Source organism: Notothenia coriiceps, unplaced genomic scaffold, assembly GCF_000735185.1.
Source record: "Notothenia coriiceps isolate Sejong01 unplaced genomic scaffold, NC01 NC01_scaffold00032942, whole genome shotgun sequence".
In the NCBI taxonomy this organism is placed as follows: domain Eukaryota; kingdom Metazoa; phylum Chordata; class Actinopteri; order Perciformes; family Nototheniidae; genus Notothenia; species Notothenia coriiceps.
The window spans coordinates 231,482-246,205 of record NW_011365643.1 but is presented as its reverse complement, the minus strand read 5'-3'; the positions used below and the strand labels follow the sequence as shown (position 1 = coordinate 246,205).

Genomic DNA, 14,724 nt, shown 5'->3' with positions numbered 1-14,724 from the left:
GAAAATAAAACCCACCGAAGTTTTCAAACTCTTCTACTTTGTTAATGTCCAGGTCCATAGGTTTTAGAGCAGTTTGATGCTTTGCTTCTATGTGTTTGTTGCCCATCTGAATTTCTCACTTATTTTTATCAGTCGCTCTAACGCCCCTCTCTCGTCTCCACCCTTGTCCCAGTGGTGTTGTTCAACTCAGTGGCTGGCAGCCTGCTGTGCCAGGTCATGTACTCCTTGCTGCTGCTGCCCCTCAGCACAGTGCAGCCCCTCCTCAGCCATTTGCTGGCCTTGTTGGAACAACTCAATGATTTCAACAGGTTCATACCAGAGACCGGCCTCCTGGAGGAACAAGAGCTGAGGATGGAGGCTCAGAAAACATGTTTGGGTCAGTTCACGTCAGATCTACCTCGACCCATAGTTTATTGTTGTTACTAGTGGCTACAGCAGTGTCACATGTACACTGTTGGGAGAAGTACTCAGATCCTTAACTAAAGTAAAAGTACAAATACTATGTTCTTAAAATACTCCACTACAAGTAAAAGTCCTGATTTCAAAATGAAACTTAAGTAAAAGTACAAAAGTATTAGCAATATAATGTACTTCTGCACAATGGCCCATTTCAGAATAATGTAAAATACAGAAGTATTATCAGGTGTTATCTGTTTTTATACATGTTCAGCATTTCAGTGTTGTAGTTTGTCTTGGAGCAAATTTAGATACTAGAAATAGTTTTTAAATTAGAAGTAAAGTATCACATTATACCATATCAGCACATCATGTGTTTTATACAGTATGTACAACGTAACTAGTAACTATGAGTGTTAAAACAAATGTAGCCGAGCAGAGGTATAAAGTAGCATTAGATAGAAACACTCAAGTAACCAAAAAAGTACTTGAGTACAACACTTGAGTAAATGTACTTAGTTACTTTCTACCACTGCAAATGTATTAAAAAAATGGATACAGGACCTACGCTGAAGATTCTTCTTACAGTATAAAATATATGCAAGCTATACACTGACAAGAGATCTTCCTTACAGATAAAAGTGAAGAGAACTTGTGCCCTGGACAGCCGCAGCAGCCGCAGCAGGAGGAAGAGAAGCAGCAGAGGAGAGAGGAGGAGGAGGAGGGCACGTGGGTCTGGCTGTTGGATCTGGAGCGCTCTGTAGCGTTGGCAGTGGGCCGGTGCCTCGGTGGTATGTTGCAAGGCCCGCCGCCGTCCCTTCAGGAGAAAATGTCAGAGTTCTGGCTATCAAATATCCTCCTCAGGAACGGGCTCGAGATGGACTTTGAACAGCTGGGTAGGAAAACAAACTTCATGCTCTCTCTATGCTTTCATATGAGCCAATGTGTTGGCAGATAGATACCAACTTCATCCCCAGAATATTGTTGCATCAATGTCTCTACATTCTGTTAGGAACTAGATCTTTCTTTGGCTAAGAGCCAATAGAGTAATGCTTTTTTTGTTGTTGTTGTTGTTGTGGTTGTTGTTGTTGTAAGGTTAGGTTTTGTCAGTAATATAGACCAGTGCTTCTCAAACTTCTTTCAGTAATGTACCCCCTTTGAAACATTTTCTCAGCCAAGTACCCCCTGACCGACCCCGAACATTTTTGATCGAAAAAGCCTATACAAATAATTCCAATATGTGATGTTCCCTCAGTGTGTGATGTATTAACTCCTTCATGCATGCAATTACAACAAACTAAGGATATTTTAATTTTATGCATGAACAAAAATAACATAACGAAAAAAAATTTAACTGATTTTTCCAAGGAGTTTTTCAACTGAAGTAATATCTGTTTAACAAACCAATGAACAAAATGATATATTATGCAAAACTATAAAATACAATACGCAAATTTGACATGTTTATATGAGGACCCCCTTCGTGGTTCTAGGAATATTTTATATAAAATTGTGTTTTCTATTTAACTTATTGTACTAAGATTATTTATTAACTTTTTTTCGTTTTTTTTAAATCTCACGTACCCCCTGCAGTACCCCAACGGTCCGCGTACCCCCATTTGAGAATCACTGATATAGACAATAAACATGGGGATAGAGTAAAACAGATGACAAACAATGGAGTTACCTGGCTAATCTTTTATTTTGTACACGTTCGACCAAAAAAGACCACTCATGGATGTGTTTTAGGGGGTTTTCCCTATCCTGTAGTGTGTTATACAGTAAAGGGTTGCATGTAAATGGTCTGCAAAGGCTAAAATCCCAATGTTCCCTGTACACCTCGCGACTCCCCCCCCCACCTTGATGGAGACCTTTGATTTAAGATAGTGAAATCCCTGTATAAGACTCACGCTTCTATTGGCTAGCGCTCAAACACATTGTTCTTGATAGGCTAAAAGGCGGGACATCTATAAGCAGTTGACCAATCACAACAGAGCTGTTTTTCAGCTAACCGATCTGAGCAGACTGGGGAGAAAAGAGGTGCTGCAGCACAGGCAGTATGACAATAAAAAACATTGAACATTAGAGCCTGTGACTGATAGGCTGATAATGACCACGATAGGGTCCCTTTAACTGAATGCACAATTTTGATATGCAAACACACTCTAATGTACTTAGCTTTCACTGGTTCTCTTTTCCTATGTCCCATGTGATGCTTTGTCCTTTAGACTCGAGCATGGCATGGCTGACGGAGGTGGTCCTGCTGGGCAGCAGTGACGCCCGGCTGGCAGAGCTCAGTCTGAACGAGGAAACCAGGACTTTACTGGAGCTGGCGCTGGGGTCCTCCAGAGGGGCTGCAGGGGGCCTGTGGCAGAATATGGAGGAGTACGCTCACAGCAAAGGTATTTAGACTTCTGCTTGTTTCTTTACGAGTGCATCACGTGTGTTCAAAGTATTTATCAAGGTGAAAGTGGACAAACTAAGTTCATTTAAACTATTGCTTATAGAGAAATGACTAAGTAGTATTATGCATCTGTATTGATGTACCTGATGTGCCAAATGATGCACAATACATCATTGATTATTATTAATTTAATTATCTTTTGTGATTTTGTTGTAATGAGCTGTGACGTTTTGCTGTGAGTGCAGAGTGGGAGAGCGCAGGATCTTCAGGCGACAGTTTGCTGCAGACCGTCTGTCGCTGCAGTCTTGCTGCTCTGCTGAAACATACTGGGCTGCAGAAAGAGGCCTGTTGGCAGGACAAGTCAGTAGTAACACACATTTAATATTCCCTGATTAATTGTGCATGATTCATACCGCTGTGCAGAACAAACCTAATTATAAACTATTTATTCACTCACCCTTGGATAGATACGACCCCTGTGAGATGCTGCTGAACGTCTATGAAACGGTTTATAAAATCAGAAGCTCTCTGTTGGCCCATAAAAACTCTCCAAAGATGTCCCAGGTGCAGACTGCTGCTAAACAGGTACCAAATTTACTAAAACGACTCCACTTAATGTCATTACCAAATATTATGCATGTGCAGATCTTGCTTAAACAAACTTAAACAACCAATCTGACAATATACAATAGTTTAATATTTATTCTGTAAATATTATTAACAGTTCCATTGGCAAGAGGCTATTCTTTACGAAAGCACAGTGTATTTGAAACGTTTCTGTTTTTGCAGAACACGTCTCCTCAAAGTCCGGATGCAGACAGGCAGGAGCCGGGCCCCTCAGCGGAGCAGGTGGGGAAGGACCCTGAGCAGCAGTCAGTGGGTCACTGCAGCCGGGAGGTGCAGGTGCCCCCCCCCCCACAGCAAACCACAACCAGGAAGAGGCCACAGAGGAGGACGCCTTTGGCAACAGTCGTATGTACCTGTCAGGTTAGAAAGGCTAGTCTCTATTCCTGCCCTTTCTGCAGCAATGGGAGATTTATGGCTGTATGAAATGCCTTGTTTATTTATGTTTACATTCAAAGCATCTATTGAGATTTTTGAATGAATCTTTAAATGTCCGTCATGTTTTTAAGTTTTTTTTAATCAAAATCCTCAATTTAAATGACGTAATTGATCAGATTAAATGACTTAATATATTTTAAAAATCAAGTATGTTTTAATGAACATAGCAGACTGCAGTGAAACACATTTTTCTTTAAAAAGCCTTTCTTGTTTTTTAAAGGATAAATGCCACCAAATATGGATTGATGAACAACATTTATTTAAATAATAAAACTTGTTGTGAATTTTGGAAAGGATTACATTGATCTTTATACATGTTTATGACTATTTTACTTGATAATGCTCTGGAGTTATTGGAAAGGTTTGGATAACACAAGTCAGAAAAAGTACCGTGCTGAAATATAATTCAAACTCATTTAATATACAAAAAGCTGCGCAGCATTCAAATGTTAATTTCGAAATTTGAATGTCAATGAAAAGAATGACATTTTAAAAATATTTGCCCATTATTTCACTTAATCTTAATTGCCCAAGGCAGACAGACCCTGATAGGGATAATTAGATTCCCCCCACATACACACAACTCATCATCTTAATAACAACACATCTGACTCTAATGCATCTTCCCTGTCTCTGCAGAAGTCCTAGAATCGTTCATGGCCACCCGGGAAGCCATGCAGGTACAGCAGAACGTGACGGTGTACGAGTCCTTCGGCACCTCCACCCTCCCCAGCAGCATGGAGAGCCCCGTCAGCCCGGAGAGGGAGCTGGATCCCAAGCAGCAGAGGGAATCTGAGGAGAGCATGGGATTCCCTGACGCCTGCCATCTGGTGGTGTCCCGCTGCCTCTTCCTGCTGCTCGGGCTCAGGCCTGCTTGTGCGGAGCCCAGTGAAAGAGAGAGTCAGACTATATACCCTGGAGCAAGGTAGAGTTTATATTAGGCAGCATATGTTCTTAGTTCCTCGTTTGAGCTGTTTCTGTACTAACTGTTCCCGTCATTTCAGGAAATCAACAACAGAACTCCTAAAGATGGCTGCTGAAGGCCGGAAACAGGTAAGCCTTGTTCTGTACCAACACTTTTCCCCACACCTCTTCATCAGTGCTAATGTATTGTCTTTGTATTGTCTTTGTCTTGTCTTTGTCTTAGTCTGACCAATCCAAAAACTCATTGGGATCTTCAAAGAATAAAATGGGTAGGTGGAATATGTTTAAAAGGTAAGTCATACCATACTGTCATGTATTAAAGGAACAGTTTCCTGGAGGAGGAAAATAACAATATATTTTTAATTGTATACCTCATTTTAATTTTCACTATTTTAGGTTTGGATTCTCGTTTTGGTTTTACTTATGTGATATTCTTTTTGTAATACATATTTAATTAGCTTTGATGGAGGGAGATTCTGCTTTCTGTACTTGTTTTGCATATTATAAAACATTTCTACTTGAGCAATATCATTATGATATCTTTTCAGCTGCAACTTGTTTTCTTAGGTTAGAATAAGGACGGAAACAAAGGAGAAACGGCTAAGGCTTTGCAACAATAAGCATGTCACCCAAAAATATCCAACTTCCATATTGTGTAATGATGTTGGAGTTCTCTCACCAAAGATGTTGGCATGTCAAATCTGCATTATTTCCAGAGTCAAGAAACATTTTAGAATTAGTCTCTTATGTCCTGCTCTGCGCCCAACTTGTTATTTTGATATTTTTTGTCAGGGATTAAACATCAACCAAGTATCTTTTAAAAACAGAATTGAAACTGAATGAATTACTCTGTACGAGGTGTACAAACACTAACCTTTTTTCATCTTTTATCTCTTCCAGGATTACCTCTGTGTTCCCTTGGTGTCATGAAAGATGCCTGGGATCGCCTGCGGCAGTGCATCAGCCCCACCACCTCAACCCACTATGGCAGCAACACTCTGCCTATTCTCAACCAGGTGTTCCACTTTGTCTGTGGAAGCCTCATCCACATGTCCACCTCCTCACCTACATTGCCGGCTGGACAGACTTGTGGTCAAGCCGATCCCAAATCCATTACTTTTGCCATACTGCAGCAGCAACAGAGGGCGGAGGTAATGAGATTTGATTTATTTGATATGGTATTACAAGCATACAATCAATTATTATTGCTGAGGAATGACAACACTAATTAACAGCTGCAGCTTTGTGTTTATATTATTACAAATCTGTTTAATTGTCCTTATTAGAAGTCAATTCATGTAATGGCAGATTACATTAAGGACTCAAGGGACAATCGTTTTTTTTCAGAAACTCATGATTGCACAACTAAATGATGCCTATTTTCAAGTCAGTAGTGCTTCCCTATAAACACATTTTTAATTTGCAGCAAAATAATGGTGAATTCTCTGGGCACATAATGTCGACATGTTGACACCAGGGAAACATTATCTATACATATAATCAGCCACCATGAGCTCAATATAGGTTGAAATGAATGAAAGAAAATGCTTTGAAAGTTGTTAACTCACCTTTAATTTTCCCTTTGTTGTGATCAGTTGCGTCTGGAGGCCTTGTGTCAGATGTCCTCCTTCCTGTCGAAGATGGAGGAGAAGAGCAGTGGGTTTCCCGCTCTGCTGTATTCCGTGCAGCTCCAGTTCCTCTCTGGATGCTTCTCCTTGGGAACACAAATCATCGGCTCTCACTCTGGAGCTAATTATGAGACGCAGCATTACATGGTACATCTAGTAAAAGTGCTATCACAATGTTTGTGCAGATGAATATTTAATTCAAGCCAGATGGAGAGACTAGAATCACTGAATGTTGTACTCATTGGATTTGTTTGTTCTATATTAACATTCTGTTGCATAAATTACTCTCCAATCCGCTCTGCAGTCTGGTACGAATTCAGCTTCTTTGGAAATGCAAAGGGAGCTTCAATCTGCAGCGCACACCTTCTACCAGCAGGTGGTGCGTGTCCTCAAACAGAGGGCCCTGTTGGAGAGAGAACATCCAGGTTTGTTCATTATTGTTTCTCATATTCTGACACATTAAAGGGGACCTATCATGCAAAATGCACTTTTGTACGTCTTTTATACATGAATATGTGTCCCCGGTGTGTCAGGGAACTCACCAAGTGTCAGAAAACACAACCCTCTCTCTTTTCCTCCATACCCAAATCTCTAAAAACGGGGCTGCAACGGAGCTGATTATTATTTGAATTTTTCTGACGTCAGAAAAGGGGTACTCCGCCTATATGGGCAACTCTCCACCCACCAGGGGAATGAGAGACCGCTCGAAAGCGCTGGAGACGCTGTAGTACATATGCCAGGCCTGTAGGTGGCGCTGTAGTCTGCCACAAAAGCAGCGAAGAAGACTTCTCACAGAATCAGCCCCTGCAAAAACAGGGCTGGAAAAGAGCAAATAGAGCAAAATGAGACATGGCTAAAATGCATGATCTGTTTGGTATTTTGAAAAAAAAACTTCACAGACATGTTTTATATAGGTATGTCCATACAATATATGTTTCAAATATAGCATGATAGGTCCACTTTAAGTTTTGATTTGAACTTCTTTTTATGCACAGTTTTAGTAGATTTTGCAAGCAGTTAAGATGTTGTCTCCTCATCCCCAGGCTCCTGCCAGCACCTTCTCCTAGCCACGATGTTTGCACTGAACTTCTGCTTCCAACCAGTGGACCTGGTGCTGGTCATTAAATGCGGCATTCTTGAAATCCTCTCCATGCTGACCAACAACAGCTGTGCAGTGATAAACCAGGGCTGGTTTGCAGCCACTAAATCTGGATCCATGCTGCTAAGTGGCTCTGTTAGACTAGCCTGTACTCGCCTGCTTCAGATATTGACTGTGGCTGCAAGGTGAGAACTATTGGATTCATTAGAAAGTGAAAGTACTCTTAAGCGGTTATTTTTCCTAACGAATTGTCCTGTGTCTTCAGCTCCTGTGAGGAAATGCTGCCTATGGATGTATCCGTTGCTCTAATGGAAGTGATGTGTGAGCAGCTCCAGAATATCCTGTCTACTTTCCACCAGCAGCAGACGGCAGAGAGAGGAACGGCTGAGAAAAACGATTCCAGCAGCAAGAGTGCACATCCTATTGGTATTTCACATTTAACTATTTAAAACTTCACTGAAATATTATTTTTTACAAAGAGCACAATGAAATGCATCCTTACAGTACATACCTTTCCTTCTGTGTTGTTTTAGGGGTGGAAAGCAGCAAAGTGGTTGAATCGCAGCTTGCAGACTTCTTGGTGTTTTTGAGGCGTGTACTGTCTTTAAGAGTAATGAAAAGACTATCTACTTTTGTCAAATGGATTGATCCACTCATGTCTATCATTTCACACAAGTACTCCTCAGGTAAGGAACTTTAAAATAAAAAAAAACAGCTCTGATATTTTTATATTTTTGAGTGCATTTACTTTGGTTTTATTCCGTGTTCACCTCCTCTGTCCTGTTTTCAGGTGCTCCGTGCTTCCAGAACCTCCGCACTAAGCTTTTGGCCTTCCATGTTTTAGAAAGACTTTTACCTGCTTGTTCTGAGCCTGTTCAAATTCAACAGGTATGATGTGAAAATGTCAATGTAACATGCCAATATAGGAGACATTCCTGCATTCAATGTATGCGAGTTTGAAATTGTGAATGGGATAATGAAGACTTACATTTATTTTTCCCTTTTCTCTGTTTTTTCTTGTAGATTGTTAAACAACTCTTTCAGCTAGTGTCTGTTTATATGTGGAAGGAACCACTAACTGAGAAGCACCACGAGGAGACCGCTGAAAAAGACAAGGGGGTAATACAGCAGTATCATTATTGTAGAAAGTCTTCTGGATTCACTCATATCAACACTGCCTTTCTTTCAATAATGATTCGATGTACTTCCTGTTATACCTCTTATATAGCAGTATAATGTCAGTGTAAACAAAAATGTACTTGCAGCCCAATTGTATCTTTATTATCATTTGCACAGTAGCTACAGTGTAGATGTGTCAATGAAAAGTCCAAGGCTCCTCAAACAATGCAACATGAATATATATATATATATACATAACAAAGATAAAACCAATACAAATAGTGCAAGACAATGTTGCAAGATGTGCAAGTAAATACAAATAAAATAGAAATAGTGCAAGAAGAGTCTATGTACACGTCAATGGAATATGATACTGTATAGATAAATGAATAACTAGATGGAAACAGATGAATGTTTATGGAGGCACTTAACAGAGCTCAGGTGTTTAATAGTCTTATGGCCTGTGGCCCTGAATCCGGCTTTCATGATATATTTTTAACACTATTTAAGTGCCATACATGACTTAGTGGCCCAAGATTAGTGTTCACTGCATTTTAACAAATGTCAGCTTTCCCGAATGCATGTATCCAAGACTTAAAAAATGCTTTGCTCAGGAAAAAGTGAAATTCACTCCTGGCAGTATGTAAATTATTAACAGCAGGACTACCAGAGGAGCAGATGGGCCTGTTCTCCCTGGTGGGGGCAGGATAAGAGGTGGGAGAGGACAAGAAAATAACAATGAAACAAAAGTCAATGGCATCATATGATAATTCATATTTCAAAATGTTGCTAAGCACTTATTATGTTTTTTAAAGTAGAACTCTATAAGGCAGTTAGTAAAAGTATTGCTTGTTTTTATAAATCTTTGACCATTACCTTTTTCCAACTTGTGTTTTGCAGAATCCTGGCAGCTATGATGAATGTATTCCCATTGGAGATTTTTCATTTGACCCTCACAAGCTAATCTGCTGTTCTTTGGAGAGCGGGAACATCCTCTCTCATGGCTCAGGAGGGAAGGGGTACGGCCTGGCAACCACTGCCATCACATCTGGCTGCTTCATTTGGAAGGTAAGGACAAAATGAAAGAACACAATTACATTAATCCAAGTTAATCTTTCTTTATTGGTTGTTGTCCAGATTTTACCAGAGAAATGTGCTTTAAAAATAACCTTATATATATATATACCAAACTCTCCTCCTCTCAGTTCCACATCACCAAAGAGAACCGAGGCAATGAGGGCACATGTGTGGGTGTTTCTCGTTGGCCAGTCAGAGATCACAACCATCACACTACTACTGACATGTGGCTGTACCGTGCCTATAGCGGCAATCTGTACCACGGGGGGGAGCTGGTTCGGACACTTCCCTCCTTCACCCAGGGGGACACCATCACCTGCATCCTGGACATGGAGGCTCACACTATATCATTTGCTAAGAATGACAAGGTCAGAAAACATATTCAAAGTTAGCGTGCAGGGCTTTTACTCAATTGGACTTTACTGCAATTTCTGCGTGTCTGTGTTTTTTTTACTAGGACCCAAAGTTGGCATTTGAAGGTGTGGTGGCCTCTGAACTGTACCCCTGTGTGTTGTTCTACAGCAGTAATCCTGGAGAAAAGGTAATGGATTTATTGTACCTACTAAAGGCACTTACTACATAGTGGCACTCTTGTTCTACCTATTCAAATCCTGTGTAGGTATTAGTGCGTCAAATATGATTAGTTATTGAATATCTTTGGTAACGGTGAATGTAACTATGAGCTGGACCTTAAATTAAAGAGGACAATAGATAGACAGAATCCACATTTACAGTGAAAGGAGGGCAGAGTGAATGTAAGGAAATAAGAACAATTAGTATATATTTGAGAAATGTATAAAGCAAATAAAAATAAAAATGGTCTTTCTTTGCTAAATGTCTTAAAACTTCACATACAGTACATTTTATTTCAAGACATTCTTTTTCGCTTCTGTATCTCTCCCAGGTGGCACTGCGGGACCTCCAGATGCGAGGCATGCCCAGCAACCTCCTCCCCGGGGAGCCCCTCTGCAGCCCTCGCACCACGGTGCTGCTGGAGTCCACTCTGCAGCTCCTCCGCCGACTCCATCGCTGTGACCAGTGGGCCTCGCACATCAACCAGTACATCCACACCCACCTGGAGCTCATCGGCCCCCTGCTGAAAGACGACGAACTGGGAAGCTTCAATCCAGGTCAGTCAGTTCCTGCTGTGGTCACATAAAGGCATAGAGACCTTTTTATATCTCATTTCAAATAGGGTGAATAAACAGTTTGCATTTGTAGTGCAAACATAATTGATGCCATAACAGATACCTGACCAGCTGACTAACCTTCATAGGTGTATTCTGATACTGCTAATGCTAAGTTAATAGTTGCTTTGGGTTGTGCAGCCACCCTCATTGTTGACCTAAATCCCCAGGCTTTACTTATTTAACGGCCCACTGTGTAAACCTAGAAAATATGAATATACATTTTTATAAATGTATTAATACATGATCATTTTAATATGTCCTGTATGGTACATAACCCTTCAACAGAATTGAATCAGCTGTCTTGTCACTGGGATATCTCCCCTGTAAAGATTATACCAGGCCTCTCCATCTCAATATAGTAGCCTTTATCACATTATCTTTCAATCATGTGAAGCTAAAATACAGTTAGCATCCCTGTTGATCTTAATGTAGCTGCAGTGTCCAAAGACTAAGTGTGCAGTGTTCAAAACTGTCTGTGTTTGTTAAACGTTCTCCCACAGGCGTTGGTCCCACACACTTTGATAAGGAGGAGAGAGAGAGGGAGGGAGGTGAGGACACGGAGGAGTTGTTGTCTCAGCGTCGCTCCTTGTCCGAGGCCAAGCTGGCTGCTCTCTGCACAGAGGTGTGGCCCGTACTGGCTCTGATCGGGGGGGTGGACAGCGGTCTCCGGGCTGGAGGTCTCTGCCTGCACAAGCCCAGCGGGCGCAGGGCCATTCTGCTGGGGGTCCTGAAGGAAGGAAGCCCCCTGGCCAAGCTGCAGTGGGAGGAGGCAGACCTCTCTGTCAGGTATTACACATATATGAATATGCTCACCTATTTATGGAATCTCTTTGCATATCTTTCCTTAAAGATGATTCTCATTACTTTCCATGTAACAACTCTTATATCTTTCCTGTCTCGGTCCTTTCAGCATGTTGATTACTGTTCAATTTTGTGTTTATTTTCCGTCCCCTGTAATCTGTCTAACATCTTAGTTTATTTTATCATTTCCTCCCTGATCTTACTTTCTTCTTCCTTCTTCCTCTTCATTCTTAATCCATTAACCCCTGTTGAATCCGTCCCGTCGTCACTCCATGCTGTATCTGTGGGTTCTTCTCATCCTTCTCAATAACTAAGCTCCATGAATTCTTGGTCACCCAGCGACACGCCGATCATCTCGCTGGAGCCCTGCGACGTATCCTGCTGCGACGTCACCCCGCTCAGAGGCCTCAAACCCAAGGTGTTGTTAGACCTGATTTATTTGATGGGGCTGCTGGAGGAGCAGGGATGGGTGGGGACTCATCCGGCCTCCAACCCTAAGAGGAAATACTCTGAGGAGAACATGAAAGATGGTGCGGCGCAGAGCAGTGCCGAGACAGACGCCTTCCCATCATCGTCCACAACCAAAGATGCCACAAAGATGGCTGACCAAAAGGAGTCGACCCAACCTCCCCAAATCTCCAAATTGGATGTCTTTGCACATGAACTGAGAGCCGTCAGAGTCTCATACCTTCTCATAGGAGCTTTAAAATCCCTGACTGTCATTTTTAGTTGTGAGAAGCTCTCAGATTTGCTCCTAGTGCCAAAACACGACCCTCCCAACTCCCCAACGAGTCCCCTCTCCAGCACAAACCCAGACCAGGCCAAGACCAGCAGCAAACAGTGGGATGAGAGTGCTGAGCTGAGGTCAGTGCTGCAGTATGTGGTGCAGAGCATGGTGAAGTGGGCGGTCAGACCCTGCCCCATCAAACAGAGCGTGTCTCTGGTCGACCTGGAGAGGGCTCAGGTCATGATCTACAAAGGAGCTCTGAACAGACTGCAGGAGAACAAAGAACACAAAGGTATCTAGATTTAAAGATTGAACATACTTTAGTAGTGATGTTTATAAGTCATGTTGTGTTGCAGATCTGATGACTTTAAACTTGGTTTCCAGGCCCCTTTAATTTGTGATCTAGGATTACTATATAATATATATATGAAGCTATGTGGCAATATTGACTTAACCTGACTTGAGTTATGTCAGTCTTTGAAGTTTGATCTTGAGTTTGAAGGAATTAAGAATTATGATGGAGGCATGGCTTAGCCGTACTTGACTATTTAATAATATTTACTATTAGAGCTTTTACTAAAAACGTCCGTAGATTATTTCCCCAATTTTGTGTTTTGTCTGAAAGAATCTGTAGGAACAATTCCTACCTCAATTTCTGAGAACCTGATGTTGCAAATTTGCAAAAGTGTTTCTCTCATTCATTTTTTTTTACTGAGTAACAGGAGACGACCTAAAGATATTCAGTTTGAAATAAGACAATAAGAAGAAGTAAAAACATCCACTTATCTTATCTTATAGGATAAGTGAGAAACATCTAAAATAGTTTTGAAAATCGACTAGTTTTGCAGCTCTAGTTTGTATGTAAAATGTTGGAATGCTATGACATATATTAATCAAAAATCAATATTCACACCTCAGTCTTGTCCTAACTAGGGACTAGGGAGTTGGACTGATGACTTAAAAGCAGTTTTGTTTTATTTTATTCAGGCAAAAAAAAAGACATAGTACAATAATAAGTACTGGGTGTGACCTTCCTTTCTCTTCGTCCTTGCAGAATCTGGCCACCACTCGTCCTCTCAGCCAATTTCCAAGTCCTCCAGCTCTCTGTCCCTGTACAGCGCAGGTTCAGAAGGCACTGCCATCTTCGGCCAATCAAACAGAGCCTCTGCCTCTTCCTCTAACACTGACCTGGCATCCTCTCTGCCAACTAACCTGCAGGGAGATGGCCTCGATAATTTCAACCCTTTCTTTCCCATCAGCCTCCTCCAGTGAGTATAAAACAAGTTGATCATGAATGATTTCATTGGATTTGACTGTTGGACGGGGAATTCATACTAAATGCTTCAATCAGTGCATTCTCAGAATGATGCAAACTACAGTTACCTTCAGTTCTGATGTTGTTACTGACTGCTACAGACGTGTATCTTTTGGCAGCAGCAGCTTTTCTGAAGTCCAGGGAATGGGTGAGTTAGGATGTATTTGAAAACAGAGAGTGAGGATTGTGCCTGTTCTGCCTTTAACCTCAGCTGCAGCTCTGCCTGCTTGTTGCTCTCCTAACCATAGTGTTTGTATTGTTCCTGCTTGTATAAAGGAAACAAAAACAGCCTCCTTTCTACTATACAATCAAACACAACATTTAAATACGAGTTTTTTCGACAAAAAGGACCGACCTCTTTGCCAAAAGCTCTCATCTCACATATTTTACCTTTGAATATCAGTTGACACCACGACAACAATTACCTGGCTTGATCATGATGTTAATATTGAAACAAATGATAATATAGGGATACATGCTTTGGTTTATTGTGTTTTTAGGCACATCCGAGTAAAATAATCTGCTTAAAAAAGCTCTCCTTATTCCTTCAGATACGCTACATCGGAAGGAAACATCGTTGCTTCAGAGACGTTATTCCTTATTCCTTCAGATTCTCTTATATTTCAAATGTTGGGTCCCGACTGAACACTGGCAGTTTATCACCACTTGAACTGTGTTATTTTATATTTTATTATACCATGTATATGCTGTATCTTCACTCCCTCCAGGCACATGGTCTTAACTCGGTTCCCCACGCTTACGGGCCTGGTTAGCGCCCCCCCCGCGCTGCACCCCTGCTTCAGCCTGGCCAGCTCTGCTTCTTGTGATGCCTTCACAGAGCAGCAGACTAGCTTCATGGAACCAGGTCCCTGCAGCACACAGGCCCGAAGCAGCCTGGGTAAGAACAAGTGCAGAGACCTTTAATGGGGGAAAAGCTGTCAGACATCAATACATACACAAAGACACAAGAAAAAAGTCTGAT

The 14,724-nt window shown here is 41.5% G+C and overlaps 1 protein-coding gene across 1 annotated transcript in view; it reads left to right on the top strand.

Annotated features, from left to right (window-relative positions):
• LOC104961246 (probable E3 ubiquitin-protein ligase HERC1) overlaps positions 1–14,724 on the top strand; it is a 45,415-nt gene that overhangs the window by 11,417 nt on the left and 19,274 nt on the right. The window contains exons 18-42 of the mRNA XM_010789510.1: positions 173–376; positions 1,032–1,292; positions 2,625–2,798; positions 3,046–3,160; positions 3,268–3,385; positions 3,590–3,800; positions 4,502–4,787; positions 4,867–4,915; positions 5,010–5,055; positions 5,687–5,937; positions 6,382–6,561; positions 6,719–6,839; positions 7,458–7,698; positions 7,779–7,939; positions 8,047–8,199; positions 8,304–8,401; positions 8,537–8,632; positions 9,533–9,700; positions 9,838–10,077; positions 10,167–10,250; positions 10,614–10,839; positions 11,400–11,685; positions 12,016–12,719; positions 13,482–13,695; positions 14,471–14,640. Of these exons, the coding sequence (XP_010787812.1) occupies positions 173–376; positions 1,032–1,292; positions 2,625–2,798; positions 3,046–3,160; positions 3,268–3,385; positions 3,590–3,800; positions 4,502–4,787; positions 4,867–4,915; positions 5,010–5,055; positions 5,687–5,937; positions 6,382–6,561; positions 6,719–6,839; positions 7,458–7,698; positions 7,779–7,939; positions 8,047–8,199; positions 8,304–8,401; positions 8,537–8,632; positions 9,533–9,700; positions 9,838–10,077; positions 10,167–10,250; positions 10,614–10,839; positions 11,400–11,685; positions 12,016–12,719; positions 13,482–13,695; positions 14,471–14,640 (4,857 nt within the window). The remainder of the gene's footprint in view (positions 1–172; positions 377–1,031; positions 1,293–2,624; positions 2,799–3,045; positions 3,161–3,267; positions 3,386–3,589; positions 3,801–4,501; positions 4,788–4,866; positions 4,916–5,009; positions 5,056–5,686; positions 5,938–6,381; positions 6,562–6,718; positions 6,840–7,457; positions 7,699–7,778; positions 7,940–8,046; positions 8,200–8,303; positions 8,402–8,536; positions 8,633–9,532; positions 9,701–9,837; positions 10,078–10,166; positions 10,251–10,613; positions 10,840–11,399; positions 11,686–12,015; positions 12,720–13,481; positions 13,696–14,470; positions 14,641–14,724) is intronic.